Source organism: Amphiprion ocellaris, chromosome 18, assembly GCF_022539595.1.
Source record: "Amphiprion ocellaris isolate individual 3 ecotype Okinawa chromosome 18, ASM2253959v1, whole genome shotgun sequence".
Classification (NCBI taxonomy): Eukaryota; Metazoa; Chordata; class Actinopteri; family Pomacentridae; genus Amphiprion; species Amphiprion ocellaris.
Window position 1 is genome coordinate 18145382 of NC_072783.1, and position 16359 is coordinate 18161740.

Sequence of the window (16359 nt, forward strand, 5' to 3'; positions counted from 1 at the left end):
TCACACTGAAAAATAGCACAGAATAAATTGTTACGTGTTTATTTTATTTACAATTTAGGTTGGATTTTTTTCTTTTTGTGCGCAGCGCAGATTTTCTGTGCGCGGAGACCGTGTCAGCAGTGTACAATTGCGCACGCGTGCAGCTTAGAGGGAACAGTGCTTTCAGCTTTGTAGTTTATGTACCATCGCTTTCCCCATATATTCTATTTATTCCATCTGCACACAAAACATCATTGTTTTGGTCTAACAGAGACAAAATGATTGAGGGGAGACATGGTATTACTAATCTCAGACAGTGAATAACATTCATACAGATACACTTTGAATGCAGTTTTGTTCCCATGCTCCCTCGTTTGACTCTGTTTTATGTAACCATTACTTCCTATTTTTACCCCAATTATTATGTAATCTTCATGTCTGGTCCTTTTGTAATCGTATATACTAATGTTCTGTCAGGAAAAACACTGTATGTATGAGACGTCCTTCGAGAGCAACAAAGGTCAATGTAAAGAGCTTGAACACAATAATGGCTGAAAATCGGATGGCTCAACTGCTCTGTCTGCAGCATAAAAAATACCTTAAATGCAACTTTTTTGTTGTTCTGTATTAAATGGTTTTGCCAGACTGGATGTATGTCTTCATGCAGCCTGCATATCAGGGTAAAGTAAGGCGGAAGAAAAAGAAGAGCTGAAGGTGGAAGAAGGTGGACAGCATCTCAATTAGAGGAATAATCTTCACTTCCTGGCTGCATGTCATGGTCCTTTTATCTTACATGATACAGCCCTGATCAACGGACTGTATGCTCGGTCAGGGAGCTGCAAGGCTTTTACTCGCTCCTGCTATTTCTGCCTCCACATGTGGTGTTGTCTACCTAACTGACCGACTCCAAACAAACGGCGGGGGGTGGAGGAGGACAGGAAGAGAGGAGTAAAAGGAAAGAATGGAAGGAGAGGAGGGAAAGAATATACAGGAGACACAGAAGTAAAGAAAAGAGGATGTAGGAGATAATACATGAATAATAAAGGACACTAAAATGTATATGGAAGGAATATAGCAATATTAGAAGAGAAAGATATCAATAGGACAATAGAGTTGAAAATGAAGATATGATATAGAGATGAAGTAAACAAGAGAACAAGGAAACAAGGAATGAGGAGAAGAAAATGTGAGACAATAAATAGGTTATTAGATTAAAGGAAATGAAGTGAAAACAGACAAAAAATATAAATAGAACAAGACAACATAATGAGAAAACAAAAAAGGGGATCGAAAAGAGGTGAAGGAAATCAAAGACAGGATGATCGAAGAAGACATAAAAGACAAGGTGAAAATAAGGGTAAATAAGCTGAGAGAAAAAAGAAGGAAAGAAGAAAAAATGAGTTGGTGATGAAGTAGCGGAAGAAGAGACAAGACAGAAAGAAAAGGAGGACAAACAGGAGAAGAGAAAACAGGAAAAGGATGGCAGATGAAGAGAATTAAAAAAGGGGAGGAAAGAGATGGAGGAAAAGAAGAGAAAAGGGGGAAGGAAAAGAGGATAAAGAACAGAGGAGATTAGAAAAGAAGAGGAAGACAAAGACAAGAGAGGAAGAAAAGCTATGAAGGTAAAAGAGAAGATATAAAAACAAAAGGAAGAGGAAAAAACTAGGATAAAGAAGGAAAGGCAAACAGGAGACAAAGACAGAAAGAGGGAAAAGAGCAAAGGAAAGAAGAAAAGACGAGTTTATTCAGTTAATACATTAAATTTTTGTATTTTTTCTCTTGGAGTAATTTCTATTTTGGCTTAATATTCATCTTTAATTTGCACCTTTTTACTTTACATGATAGTTTGAGGATTTAATTTCGAGCGTATGCTTACAAATGTTATGACTGAAAAGCTGCATCTCATAAATATAAAAGGTTAATTAAGAGGTATGTCCTCCACACACATCAGCTATGAATATATCCAGCCAGCAGATGTCACTGTGGAGCAGAAGACGTGTGTTTACTGCAAAGGAGAAAACTACAGGAAGAAATAAATCCCAGAGGTCATCGTGTGAAGCAGCAGTTCCAAAAAACTAAAAATATTTTTATTTTTAGTATATGAGCACAATAATTACCCTACTTGTATACATTAATAAGAATTCTATTAATACAATGTGTATTTTTTTATTTATAGTTTTAATTTTGAACCGCATTTCCCAGCATGCACTGAGCGGAGGTTAGAGGTTATCTGTACATGTGTAGTTATCCACAACAACCGCAGCCTCCTTTAAGAGTAAACCAGAACCTTGCACTCTATCCCGTGTAACCTCTGTTATCTTCCCTTCACTGATATCTGCTGGTCTGAGCGGTCACCCGTGAATGAGCGGCTCTGAGCGGAACCATAATCCTGCTGGAAACAACCGCCCGGAAACGCTGGACTGCTGCGGAGGACTTAACAACGTCGACTACTCCAAGGTAAAAACCAAAAAACAGCGTCCTACAAAGTCGTTCTGTGTCTGTGGTGTTCGTAAAACCCGCTTCAGCTGCTCTAGTCCCGGTTTAACCGACTGAACTTCTCTGCTGAGCCCCGACCACCGGTAAGCATACGATACCGCTGGTTTTTCAAAATAAAAGCAGGATTTTCTTCTAATTGAAAGCGCATGTTTTAAATAAAGCAAACAGATGCTCTACTAATGCATAGTTTCCTACTGATGAATCCAATGGATGTTTTATTGATTAATTCATGAAGGTAAATGGATCTTTTTCTCTCCAAATGACGTAATTGACCATTTAATTTACGTGCATTTTATTTTGGCAAACTGTATGCCACAAAACAAAATGTAAAATGTACAAACAAAGGTTTACTTATTAAAGCAAAACCATATCTATCTATCTGTCTATCTATCTATCTATCTATCTATGAGTGTGTATGTGTGTGTGTGTGTGTAAACAGGACCTTTGTCAGGGGACACCCTGGAGAGGTCACCAGTCTTTCACAGGACTACATATAGTGAAAAACAAGCACACTCCCATTCATACCTACGGGCAATTTAGAGTTGCCAATTAACCTCAGCATGTTTTTGGACGGTGGGAGGAAGCCAGAGTACACAGAGAAAACCTGTGCATGCACAGGAAAACATGCAGACTCCATGCCAAAAGACCCAGGGCCCAGACTGGGACATGAACTGTGGATCTTCGAGAGAAATTCCAGTTACTGTTAAACAATTTAACATAGTAAATTAGTAAGCTCTGTTTATTTAACAAACATGTTTAGAACGTAAGAGACAGTGATGTCCACCTCTAAGGCACACTCATTTACTGGAATCAAATGTGTCAAGTGTAGTCATTACACTTAATGACTGAATGAATGAATGTTTTTATTTCGCACGTGAGAAAAAATGCCACAAAAACAAATATTCAAAACAACAACAAAACAAACAAACATAACAAAAAAAGCAAAAAAATATTAACCCCAACATATCCGAAAATGAGTAGGGCAAAGCATAAGCTTATTTACTCCTACCCCGTCTCCATCTCAACCATCAGTCACTCAGTACACCACTCCTGTAGTTATTTATGTACATATTTACTTACAGTTATGACAGAATGAAATTAATTTCTAGATTAGGAACAGTGTATGTCCCAACAGCTACAAGGAGACAAGATATTCAATAGCTGTCCCATCTAATACACTGAAAACACTTCTAGAGGAGCACCTGTGTGTTTCTTCCTCAGGTCTTTTTCTTTTGTGATATGCAGCTGCAGTTTTCCATTGATGCTCTGCAAAGTGTAGAATCCACCTCTTTATTCTGTAATAATGTGATGTACTCCCAGACTTTCGAGACCTTGGGTCTTTGAAAACTTTTTTCCGTAAAATGAATCAGACGCTGCTGCTTCCATTTTCTTGTACCGTAGCCCTGACTGCATGTGAACAATACTGAAGGCACAAACATGTGATGACATTATGTAATAATTATATTGTGATAAAGAAGCAAAGTATTTGATAAATTTGAAGAATTTAAGAAAAATACTTAAAAGATTAGCTGATTATTTCAAATGGGTGCAGCAGCCCTACACAACAGCAATAACATTTTGTATTTTAAGCAAGGCAAGGCAAGACATTTTGATTTGTATAGTGCATTTCATACACAGGAGTAACTCAGTGTGCTTTACATAAAAAACAAAGAAAAAAAATCCCAAGAATTAAAAATACAATTTTAAATAAAATATAACATGATTATGAATACAATAAAAACAAAAAAACTAGAAAATATGAATGCAGCAAAAAGAATAATTTGCATTCAAATTATTAACAGAACACACAGTGCAGATAAAAGATTAAAATGTCAGTGATTTAAAAGAACTCACCCATGAGCACATTACAATTTTTCTCAGTCGCTTTGTTACATTTCTCAGATCGGAACTGAAATTCTCAAAACTACTTGTTCAATCTTAACATCATTGTCTCACTTGTGCACATCAAAAAAGCAGTTTCTCATTTCTTTGAACAAGTTGCAAATGCTTTGGTACATCTATGCAAATGATTTTGTACAATTCTGTGCAGTTTCCTACATTATCAATTGCTTACGTCATGTTGATCAAAATGTATTATAATGGGTCTCTGTTGAATAGTCTCACCCTCCACAACATTTAGGCATTAGTTCATCGCATAAGTCTTTACATGCAAAATGGTTGAACAAGTTGTCATAATATGTCGAGGATATTTCTATACATTTCCATCAGACTTATTTTCTAAATCTATCCTGAATTGGTAAATTGCTCCCAGGTGAATCTTGACTTTGTCTAACGATGGAAATGTATGAAGGGATTAGGGTTTTCTGAAATCGCTCAAAGATGCAAGAAAAGATATTCATGATATGGATGAGAATTTGTGGTCCAGCAGACAGGAACATCAGGAGGTATAGGAAGACTGCACTGGAATTCCTACAGCACTGCATGTACAGTTTTCCTTAAGGAGATTGTCCTATGTTCACATCTTTATTTTTGTTTTTTGTTTTTTTTCTTTGTACTATGCAGCGCTGTTTTCCTTTCTGTATCACAATGACGTGGTCTGTCAATAAATTACAATACAAACAGTAAGAGCGTAAATGTGGATCTTGTCCAGCCTCTTGCAATCAACCTCCCACATACACTAAGGTGTAACTTACAATTTACAATAATTGTCATCAAAACTTTAGACATAGTTTACATCAGAACATCCCTCCAGAATACGCTGTTATAATAACAACATGACTAAGCAGTTTGACTCTTATCCACACACAATGACACAAGGACTTGTCATTCTGATGCCACTGACATGTTCATTGACACTGATATTTACTTTTGAGAGATGAACTAAGGATTTTGAGCAAGAGACTGGCTTTAGCAGGAAATCTATTGTGTTTTGCTATTTGTACAAATTGTTTTGAGAAATGCATTTACTGTTTTTCAAATGTCAAGGATGATTCAAGAAATGTACCAAAGCAACTGAAAAAACTGTAAAATAGAAGTACCGTAGTTAAAATAGAAGCGTCATGGCAAATTTAAAATACCCTCATAATTTACTGATTATTGGTCCGGGTCCGTATAGGATGAACTCTGGGTCCGGACTTGGACTGTGGTCCATCAGTTAGTGACCTGGGGTCTAGTTTGCAGTCGATTAAATTTAGACTTAGACTTGCTTTATTTATCCCCAGAGGGAAATTCTGTAAATGAAGCCTCGATTCAGAGAATTTGGCCTCGAGAAATTTTTGTAATTGAATCACTCAAATAACTCGAGGAATCATTTCAGCCTTAATGACGTGCAGTGGTTTCGGCTGTACTGGCCTTTTGGCCTCAACACTGTGAGATATGACAAATAAAACACCCCAAACAAGCTGTGTTTTGTCCTTAAAAGGGATACTGTGTTCTTCCTCATCTCTGTCGTCAGTCAGTATAAAGTGGAAAACCTCACAGAGAACTCTCATGTGTGACATCAAAGAAAACCTATCCTTGTTACTCTTCTCCATTTCGGTCATTAGAATTGATTCTTATGCCTTGTGTCATGCTTCACTTTTGAAAAAGACCCGTGTTATCTGCCATTTTTAAAGCAAATGTTATGTAAGATAAACACTAACAGACAGCAATATGAGTCTTTAAAAGCTGAAAAATACTAATTATTATGCACTGAAAAAGCCTTGTAAGATTTGAAAGTAGGACAGGTTAATCTGTAATTCATTTGACTAATCCTATAGACAACAAAGCTAGCCCATGAGAAATGCATCTCAAAGTGTTCATTAAAAAGCCTATCCACTGCTGGAACAAAAGCCTCTCTGAGTCATTCAGTAGAACACAAAACCATCGCCGGTCATTCACTAAGTGAGCTTCAAAGTCCATTAAAAACACAGTGTAATGGATGGCCTTTAAATTATAAAACCTTTATTTATTTATTTGTTTTCAGCACTAGTTCTCTTTTCCACACTGACCTCAAGTGAGTCTGAGGTAAGGCCACTCGCCGAGCCAACCTGCTGAATCAGAGAGCTGCATAGAAGTGGGCACTTTCTAAGAGTCTCTGATAAATAACACAAAGAAGCTTTTTAAGAGTATCAAAGAATCTAAGTCGGATTGAGCCCTCTGGAATGAAAACACACTGTTCTTATTCCAGTGTAATTTCCTGCCCAGATGTACACTCATACGTTTGTAAGACTGGACAATATCTATTTGCTGCCCCCTAAAGCTGGGGTAAGCAGGATTTGTTTGGCCTTATTGGGCAAAAATTCCATTCTAACCTTCAGCATATTGCAATTCAAGTGGTTCGAGAGAAAATTAGACTTCTGCGTCTCCTTCTGACTCTCGACAAATGAAGCCCATGTTGGAAGATTTCAGCCGTTCATGGTCTTTTCACTAATCACATGAGATAATATTATCAATGACAAAGTGAGAATGGGATACGGTGGTGCAATGCATTAGGCAGAGGATGTTTACTCTAGAAGGTGGGGTTTAAATCTTGGTTGCAGTCACAAAGGAATGTTGACTTAGCTTGACTAGCTTTGCACGTTTAAGCATGTGTTGCAGGCATCACAGGAATAATAGGTCAAACATGGCTTCAGATGAAAATTTGTTGGTACCTACTCGTCTTAATGCACTATGTAAGTAAATGTGCAAAATAAAAAAAATAAAAAAACTCACATTAATGAAAGTGTGATGCAACAAGAGCAGTGGAGACCGACTCAGCAGACTAATCTGGCAGATGAAAGCATCTATAGTCAATAACTGGCATTTCTTCTACCAATTTAAAATTAGTTCTAAATTTGGTCTAAATTCAAGATAATGTTTCCATTCATATACAGACCTTTGAGGACAGTAACACCTCCCTATAACTAGCTCTGGATGATTGTATTGAAGGCTGCACTTTTATTACCATCTCTCTTCTGATGAAATTCTGATTTGTGTGTGTGTGTGTGTGTGTGTGTCCCCTCCACACATATTTATCTCATGGTTATTTCTTTCAGATGGATGTGACGCTGATGGAAGAACTCCTAAAACACATTAACTTTCATGACTCCAGCTTTTGTGTCGCTGTGATTGCCATCATTTTCAACCCTTTCTTCTGGAATGTGGTAAGAACTTTGTGAAGATCATATTGTGATGACTGAATAAGATTGTATAACCTCTTGCACACTTGTCCACGTGTAGCCACAAACTAACTCAAGGTGAAAATCAAGGGAAACTGAGTCGTGAAAATCTGACACAGAAAGTTGTGACCAGAAGTTCAAATTTTCCCCCAAAAAACACATGTGATTGAATTTTCTTTGGGTAATAACATTTGCTTTGTTGGATTGACGTGTAAGGCCAGCTTGTTGATAGAATACTCACACTTTCAGTTTTTATCCAATTTAAATTAAATTTAAATTTTGTGGAAGCAATAGAAAAACTCCAGCTATTGTTCGTGACTGCGAATAAGCTGGCACTAATCATGACAAACTGAAGAGTGAATCATAGTGTTTTTTAACAGTGATTTTTATAATCCCTGACAGTTGTCATTTTATCTTAGCAAACTTAACTGGTGGGAAGCCAGTGAGGGATTCTGTCTTTTTTTTGCTGGTTTGGGGTACCTACTGGATAGAGGAGGTTCAAGATATATTTCCATCCCCGTCCTTGAGTTCTACTTTGGTGGGTGCATAGAGCACATTAGTCCTGTCACTATATCGAATATTCAGCATGAATATCGCGGTCAACAGAATTAACGCGATATCTCAAAAATCCACAAAAAATGCAAAGAGTCAAATGTGTTCCTTAACTCTGCTTATTCTGTGTTTTGTCTCTTTTCTTCTGAGTTACCCTCATAATACAAGTGTACCTTCTGTTGTTTATATGTCGGAATGTTGTTGGCACTGTATTATGTACAATATTATCATGCGTATTATTTAGATGATACCAGGTTTTTTTCCATGGTTATCGTCAATACTTGTACATCGCAGTACCCCTTGGGCACTTCTTTAAAAAAATCTGTATATTTTATACCTCCAAACAATACACAGGGACAGAAAGCCAATTGGAAACTGGAGTGTTCCCAGCTGAAAATTGTGTGTCTGTTCATAGATGAGCTGACAAGGCTTTGTGAAATCAAGGCAAACTCTCTGGACAGTGTCCCTGAGCCTGACAAAGCTGCCACAGATATTGGGCAGCACAGACGAGAAGAATGCATGCAGATCTGAATTGGATCTCAGATATGCTGCCATCAGTGCTTCCCATTGTCAGGGACTCAAGACTGATTACACATATATATGTACATATATTACATAACATGATTGCAGTGCACCGTAGGAGCCGCGTCTCATTTGTGCTTTTCACATATTCACAGGAGAGAATGCTCTCCTTCTTTTTCAGTCAGAGAATACCAAATACATGCATAATGTCTATGCAGACTTTAGCTGAGTCTCATCTTCCCCACCAATGGTGCATAAGTGAGTGAACTATGCCAGCATTTAATTATGCCAGCAGGCTTACATAATTACAATTAAAGTAGGCGTTGAAGTGAAAAAAGCCACTTTATCTTTATTTTTTTATCCTTGTTTGCTCTGTCGTTTAAATATCAAGTGGAATAATAAATAATTCAAAGCTCACAGGAGGTTCAACAGCATTACTCTTATGTGTGTATATATATATATATATATATATATATATATATATATATATATATATATATATATATATATATATATATATATATATATATATATATATGTGCATGTGCGTATATGTGTGCATGTGTACAAAATTATTAGACCACCCTTGTTTTCTTCAATTTCTTGTTCATTTAAATGCTTGGTATGAATAAAGGTACTTTTGTTTGGACAAATATAATGATAACAAAAATAGATCATAAGAGCTTAATTTAAGAGCTGATATCTTGCCGTTTACCATGGTATTCTTGATAATAACCAAAATGTATATGTATATATATATATATATATATGTATATATATATATATATATATATATATATATATATATATATATATATATATATGTATATGTATATATATATATGTGTGTGTGTGTGTGTGTGTGTGTGTGTGTGTCTATGTATGTGTATATGTGTATATATATGTTCCATTAGGCTTTTATAATGATCTCTTCTTTGATAAAATTTCTTGGTTACGGGATCATTTGATAAAAATGCTAATTTTGAAACCAGTTCCACCATCTCAACAGGTGCATGTATTTCCAGATGGTCATTTAATTAACCTTTTAACGATGATTCATTCGACCGTTGACTCGGCTCAGCGTCTCACATGCTCATCACCTGTGGGAGAAGAAGGCAAGTCAATTATTTGCATTAAAGTAAATGTCACTGAGGTGCTCTTGGCCCTGCACATGGTCACGTCTTTTCGATCATTGTGCTGGAAGATGAGCTGTAAGTGGCTGTAATGGTGGTTATTCAGGAAAACAGCATTAGGACTGATGAAACTTATATACAAAGATAATAAAAAGAACTCTGTGGTCTAGTGTTCGCTGTATTTATCGAAATTCTAAGTATTGGGAACAGTGTTTTTTATTTGATTACACTGAACTCCCATCTCCTAAATGGTGAAGAAAGACGTACACACACGTGAAGAGTGCCTTTATAACAGCTTTTTATCCCCCATTCTATTTCTGATAACGTATCTGTCACATGTGGAGCCGAGGTTGATTTTGAAAAGAATCTGGATTGTTAAGGTGCAAATTTGTTCCCTTTGTCCTATACGTGTGGTCGAAGGAACAAGCTCGTGTATGCTTGATGAAAGTTAGTGGTAAAATACATATCACGCTGTTATGTGCTGGACGGACTGTGCTGGTGCCCTGCATCTGATTGTGCTGAAGGCCTCGGAGGTTAGTGCTGTGGCTTGAGGTCAAAAAGTCTAGAATATTTCAATTTGAATCAAAGGATTCCCTTGCATTGGACTTGTTTTGTCTGGCTACTTGGTGAATAGAAGTCCAATATTCACTGTCGTTTAGTTCTATTCCCATCATGAATTAAAAAAACAACTTTTTTCACTGCTTAACTGCTAAGTCTTGCAATATTTTCACCAGCTAGCTGCTAATCTTGTTTATTGGAGCTCTATACTAAATGACACAAGGAATGACACTAATGTGAGTGGTAAAACTGAGCCAAAATGTTAAAGTTGCGCACCATAAAACCGAAACAATGGACTACAATAGCCAAAAATTGGTCATTCTCCATAAATTTGTCACCATAAGCAAGCCTCTTTAAATTACACTTAAAAACAACAACAAAAACAAAACAAAAAAAAAAAAAAACATTTTTTAAATACTAATATGAACAAGTTCAGCTTTGAATGTGCATTAATTTATGTTTTGGTCATTTGGCGACATTAGAAAGAAGCTGTGAACACAACAGTGTGAAATTGCTCTTAAATTTTGCATGAGAACAGTTGTCTTATCTCACTTTTCATGTACTCCTTGCTCTTTATCCAAATGGTAACCAAAAAAAGTGGCTACTTGCTAAATGAAAGCATTAAAGTTGCAAGCTACAAAAACCACAACAATGAGCTAAAAGAAGCCAATTCTCCTTTAACTTCATTTTTTTCCCACTATAAACCATGTCTTTCATATTATAGACACTAATCTGATCCATTCTGCATATCAGAAAATAAGATGGTGCACCTTTAAAGCTGCACTTGGGGAAGTGTGAGGGCCATGTGCATTGATAGGCCCAACTATGAATCTGTCAGTCTGAAAAATATTTATCAGATCAACCTTTCATTAAAATACACGTTGATTGCAGCCATAGTGTGTACATTTACAAATGAATCAAGATACCAATAAGCAGTGTAGTTTCGTGGAATGGCCGTGTGCCACTGAAATGATATGGATGTGAAGTGTATCTTATTAGAAGAGAGATTTATGTAATTTGAAACCTTTTGTCCACACACATTCAAACTTCTTCCAGGCAGCCTTTGTTAAAACTGGTGGTGACTGCCGCTCTTTTGAGGAGCACTGATGTTTAGTCATGGTAGCATTTTATTGCCTTGTGGATACTTCTAGTACACTTATCAGAAAATCACACATTTGCCAGTGCACATCCACATAAAGCTCAGAGGTGAGATAAGACTGAGATGGAGGGGATTCAGCAATATATCTAGTAGACGGTCAGTGACTATCAGGAATTCTTGAAATTATTTTTTTCTCTGCAAGAGACTGAAGGAATATGCTAATGTGCAATTGAACTCAGCTTGTCTGATGAGATCCTTGTGTGTAGATCATTTTATCTGTCAAGTCTTGTGTGGACATGGACCTTTACAGAAGTTAGTACTTGCTTTCAAAAGGAACTATCAGTTTTAAGGTCACCTAGACTGTAAAAAAAAAAAGACAAAAAAAGCTTTAACAACTTACTGTCATTTTACAGATTTTTAGTTAAATTACAGATAATAAATAGTTAAATCACAGAAGAAAAATCTTATTTTACATATTAAATGTTTAAAAAAAAAAAAAACAAGAAAACAAAGAGGCCAAACCTGTATAATAATGTCCATAACAAAAATCTGTATTTTTTTGTTAAAAAAAAAAAAAAAAAAAAGGAATAATAATTTCTTACTGTATTTAAATAAAAAAAGACATTTTTCACATATTTGCAGATATTTCAAAAACAATGTTTAAAAAGATTTAAAAATAGTGAATAATGTTTTAGCCATTATTGTACAGATTTTTCCTCATTTGTTAAAGTACAGTGAATATCTAGTTAGTACTGAAAAAATACATTAATTTAAATGTCGACTTTATAAAAAACAAACAAACAAAAAAGAAAAACAGGTTAGAACTTTAAATAATGTATCCATGAAAAGTCTGCATTTTTACCATCAGTAATATTTTACACAGTTTTTGCGTGTTACAATATTCCATCGTTTATTAACATATTTTTCAGGTACCTTTGCTACTGAATTTCACATTTCCTTTCCTTCATAATGCTATGTATTTTTTCTTGCAATCTTATTTGCAGAATTGGAAGTGGATGACCTTTCTATACATACGAACATGTGTAGAATAAATTTGAGGTCAGGAAGTGAGACGTAGTTCTGTAGGGACAGAACTTTTTTATTTTTTCCTGGTGAGATTTTTAATACAAAACTCCAGCTACCTATTACAAATCTGAGTGTGGGGTGTCTGGTTGTAGCTGTATCTTAATTTACCTTCAAAAAGACTGACCTTAAATTAAATTCATGCAATCAGCTAATCATGTGGAAGCAGTGTCATGCATAAAAACATTCAGATACAAGTCAGGAGCTTCACCTTAATATTCATGTCAAGAAGCAGAATGGGGAAAAAAAATGGGACCTCAGTGACTCGGACCAGACGACCAGCTCTTTATGTTGATGTTGATGATTGATGTAGATGAGCAGAAGGTCACTTCAGGTTCCACTGCCAAGAACAGAAGTCTGAGGCTTCACTTGGCACAGTCTCAACAAAATGGGATGACTGGAAAAACCTACACTGATCTGGTGAATCTTGATTTAAGGCTGCAGGTAGAAGGTCAGAATTTGGTGTCAACAACATGAAACTGTGAACCAGACCTGCCTTGTCTCAACAGTCCAGGCTGTTGCTGGTACTGTAACAGTGTAGGGGATGTTTACTTGGCACAGTTTGAGTCCCTTAATACAAATTATCCCTCTGAAATCCAAGCAGTTTTTGGGCTTTTTTTTTTTTTGCTTCCATCTCATTTTTCCTCATTATGAGTACATCAGTACTATTAATATAGGAGATTGCGCCTGACTGATCTAAGAATTAAAGAAGTTAAGACCCTACAAAATTATACACTGAAGAACCAATGTGTCTAAAGATTCCTCATGAATCACTACATATCTCCGAACGTGACTTGTGAGGTATGTGACACATGGACCTTATTATGGAACAGGGACAATTCTTTTTTTTTTTTCACAAGTTGCAGCAAACTTGTTTCTCCAACTGCACTTGTTAACATCACTCTGTTGAAATCTCAGTCTCCAGTAAGTGACATCTGCGTACTTTGGGTACCTTCTGTACCACAGAAAATAAAAACTGTCATGCTTTCAGAACTATCAAAGAATAGGTTCTCGTGACAATCCTCTTCAACACCACGTGAGCTGACAAACAGCAGAGGGAGAAACCTGCTCTGTAGTAATGGAGTGTTTAACTCTGCATTTGCTTTGAACACAATGTTCTTACTAGAACAATGACATATCCAGGCTTGTGCCTTCAGTGTGTAGTGGGTATGTCTATGTGTAAGGGCATGGATCAGGATGTGCCAACCTCCAGCTGCCATCTGTTCACATTGGCACGAGTGGCATTCATGAAGGAAAAACCCATCACACTCAGACAGAAACATGAAGTGTGTTAAAGCTGTGCAGCCGGAAAACAGGTTCAAAAGACACACTGACATAAAACCCTCTTCATTTGCGTGGAGGAGGTAGATCAGTCCGGTGATGCTTCTTGGTTAAAACTGCATCCTTTATTGGGGTCAGGAGGTCAGTGTGCCACGTAGCTCACACTGAGCTATGTGGCACATTGACCTCATTATGGACCCAGGCTAGTTCGGCAGTCTGCCATCTTACGGTTGCACCAATTCTGCACTCAGTACGCTCACTTTGTTCGAAATGTCTCTGCTGGGCTTAGCTGACCTGATCAACAGCTGCACTGTGTGGGCTACATCTTTGTGTGTGTGTGTGTAGGTGGTCTGCATGGTGATTCATGTGCAGACCACGCTATGTCTCTGAAAACCTTTGAGAAGCTCAGATCAGAGCAGTTCACATGTTCATCCTGTCCGTCATCCTGGACAACACTCAGATCCAGCCAATAGACTACTGATGATAATTACAACTGTGAACTGATAGCAGGGGGTCATCAGGTTCTGTTGCTGTTACCCTGTCTACTGTGTGTGTGTGTCCAGCCATATTTGTTTTTATTCATAGTAAATTAACCAGTCAGTAATTTCATATGTCATGCACACTGTAAAAAAAAAAAAAAAAGCACAAAAACAAACATAAAAAAAAATCCTGTGGAAAACAGTGAAAATCTGCAGGCAAAGGTGTTAGAAAAAAAAACATAATAAATGGTGAACTATGGCAAACATTTAACAAATGCAATGAAAATGCCTGCAAATATTTGGAAAAATGTATATATTTTTAACTTCTTGTACTGTCCTTGCTATATGTGCTGAAGATAACTTGACAGTCAGATAAACACTTTCCAAACATCAAGACTGTGAAGACATTCGACTCCTTATCCACAGGCTTACTGACATTAAAAGAAGGGTGAAACTGGAACAGACAAAAGGCATGAATGGCATGTTATCTTTACAAAAAAATGCTAAAATGACACAGTTTTTCAGAGAATCAGTGGATTTTCTACTTTCCAATGTTTCTTGAAATACTCATTTGTGAGGGAGGAATGGGGCTGTTTTTGCTGTTTGAGGTCTTTCTTCCTTTCATTCCTAATGCTCTGTCTCTCACTTTGCTTACTGGTGTTTGGATGCCTTTAATTTGTCTCCGATTATCTAAATCAAATGCAGACTAGTTCCATGTCTTCTGACCAACAGGTCTTGGTGAACATCTGGGAAGTTGCACCAGTAAATTGGGCAAAAATCATTATTCCTGTGCAGAAAACCTCTTAGATTTGAACTGAGGTCAGTGACATGTTACACAATGTGCTCTGTAAAAAGTACAGTGCCGTGAAAAAGTATTTGCCTCCTTCTCGAATATTTCCCCCACTTACATGTTTAAGACCATCGAACAATTTAAATATTAGACAAAGATAACCAATGTAAACACAAAATGCAGTTTTTAAATGATGATTTAATGTTTTAAGGGAAAAAAGTTATCCAAACCTACCTGGCCGTATGTGAAAAAGTAATTGCCCCCTTTGTTTAATCATAAATTTAAGAAGGGGGATTTAACACTTGCTTTTCATTTTTTGGAAAGCAAATTCAATTTCACTGACCACACCTACTACCTCCAGACCTGTTCAATCAACAAATCACTTAAATAGAACCTGTCTGACAAAATGAAGTCGACCAAAAGATCTCAAAAAGCTGCAACAAAATGCTGCGATGCAAAGAAATTCAAGAACAGATGAGAAGTAAAGTAACTGACATATTTCAGTCTGGAAAGGGATACAAAGCCATTTCTAAAGCTTTAAGACTTCAGCGAACCACAGTGAGAGACATTATCCACAAATGGAGAAAACATGGAACAGTGGTGAACTTTCCCAGGACTGACCAAAAAGAATACAAAGGCTTGTCTTTCTTCTGCAAACAAACATCTGAATGATCCCCAAGTCTTTTGGGAGAATATTCTATGGACTGACAAGATGAAAGTTTAACTTTATGGATGGTGTGTGTCTCATTACATTTGTTTGATGGTCTTAAACATAATACTTTTGTAATACTTTATAAATACTTTTTCACAGCACTGTATTTATTTTTTATTTTTAGCATTTTAGATTTCTATGTTTCTATGAGAGCTTTATTTTATTAGAGCCTATTGTGACGCTGGAGATGATCTCCTTGTTTTTATAATATTTTATGACAATAAAGAACCTTTAAACCCTTTGAACCTATTAACAGCACTTCACCTGAGTCATCTTTTCCTCCTCTTCTATGACTCCTCATTTCCTTTATTTTTCTCTCTCCACTTTTGCCCCATTTTCCTGTCTGTGCTCAGTGCTGTTTTCTCCTACAGTCTGTCCTTCAGCTCAAACTATCAGTAATTTTGTCACAGGGTTAGACAGTGAATCACATAGCAGTGACTTTCTCTTTTTCCTGTATGACCAGTTCCTCAGCTTTCATCTTACCACGGATCTCCACGTCCTTTGTTTGCAACGTATCCATCACCCTTTAGCATCTTCACCTTTCAATGTCCATGTAATGTTCTTCTGTTCTTTTAA

General features: G+C 36.6%; 1 protein-coding gene across 1 annotated transcript in view; it reads left to right on the forward strand.

The window, feature by feature from the left end:
* The first annotated feature begins 2198 nt into the window (after window positions 1-2198).
* pemt (phosphatidylethanolamine N-methyltransferase) overlaps window positions 2199-16359 on the forward strand; it is a 96226-nt gene continuing 82065 nt past the window's right edge. Inside the window, exons 1-2 of the mRNA XM_023274868.3 lie at window positions 2199-2436; window positions 7452-7559. Of these exons, the coding sequence (XP_023130636.2) occupies window positions 2341-2436; window positions 7452-7559 (204 nt within the window). The 5' untranslated portion in view covers window positions 2199-2340. The remainder of the gene's footprint in view (window positions 2437-7451; window positions 7560-16359) is intronic.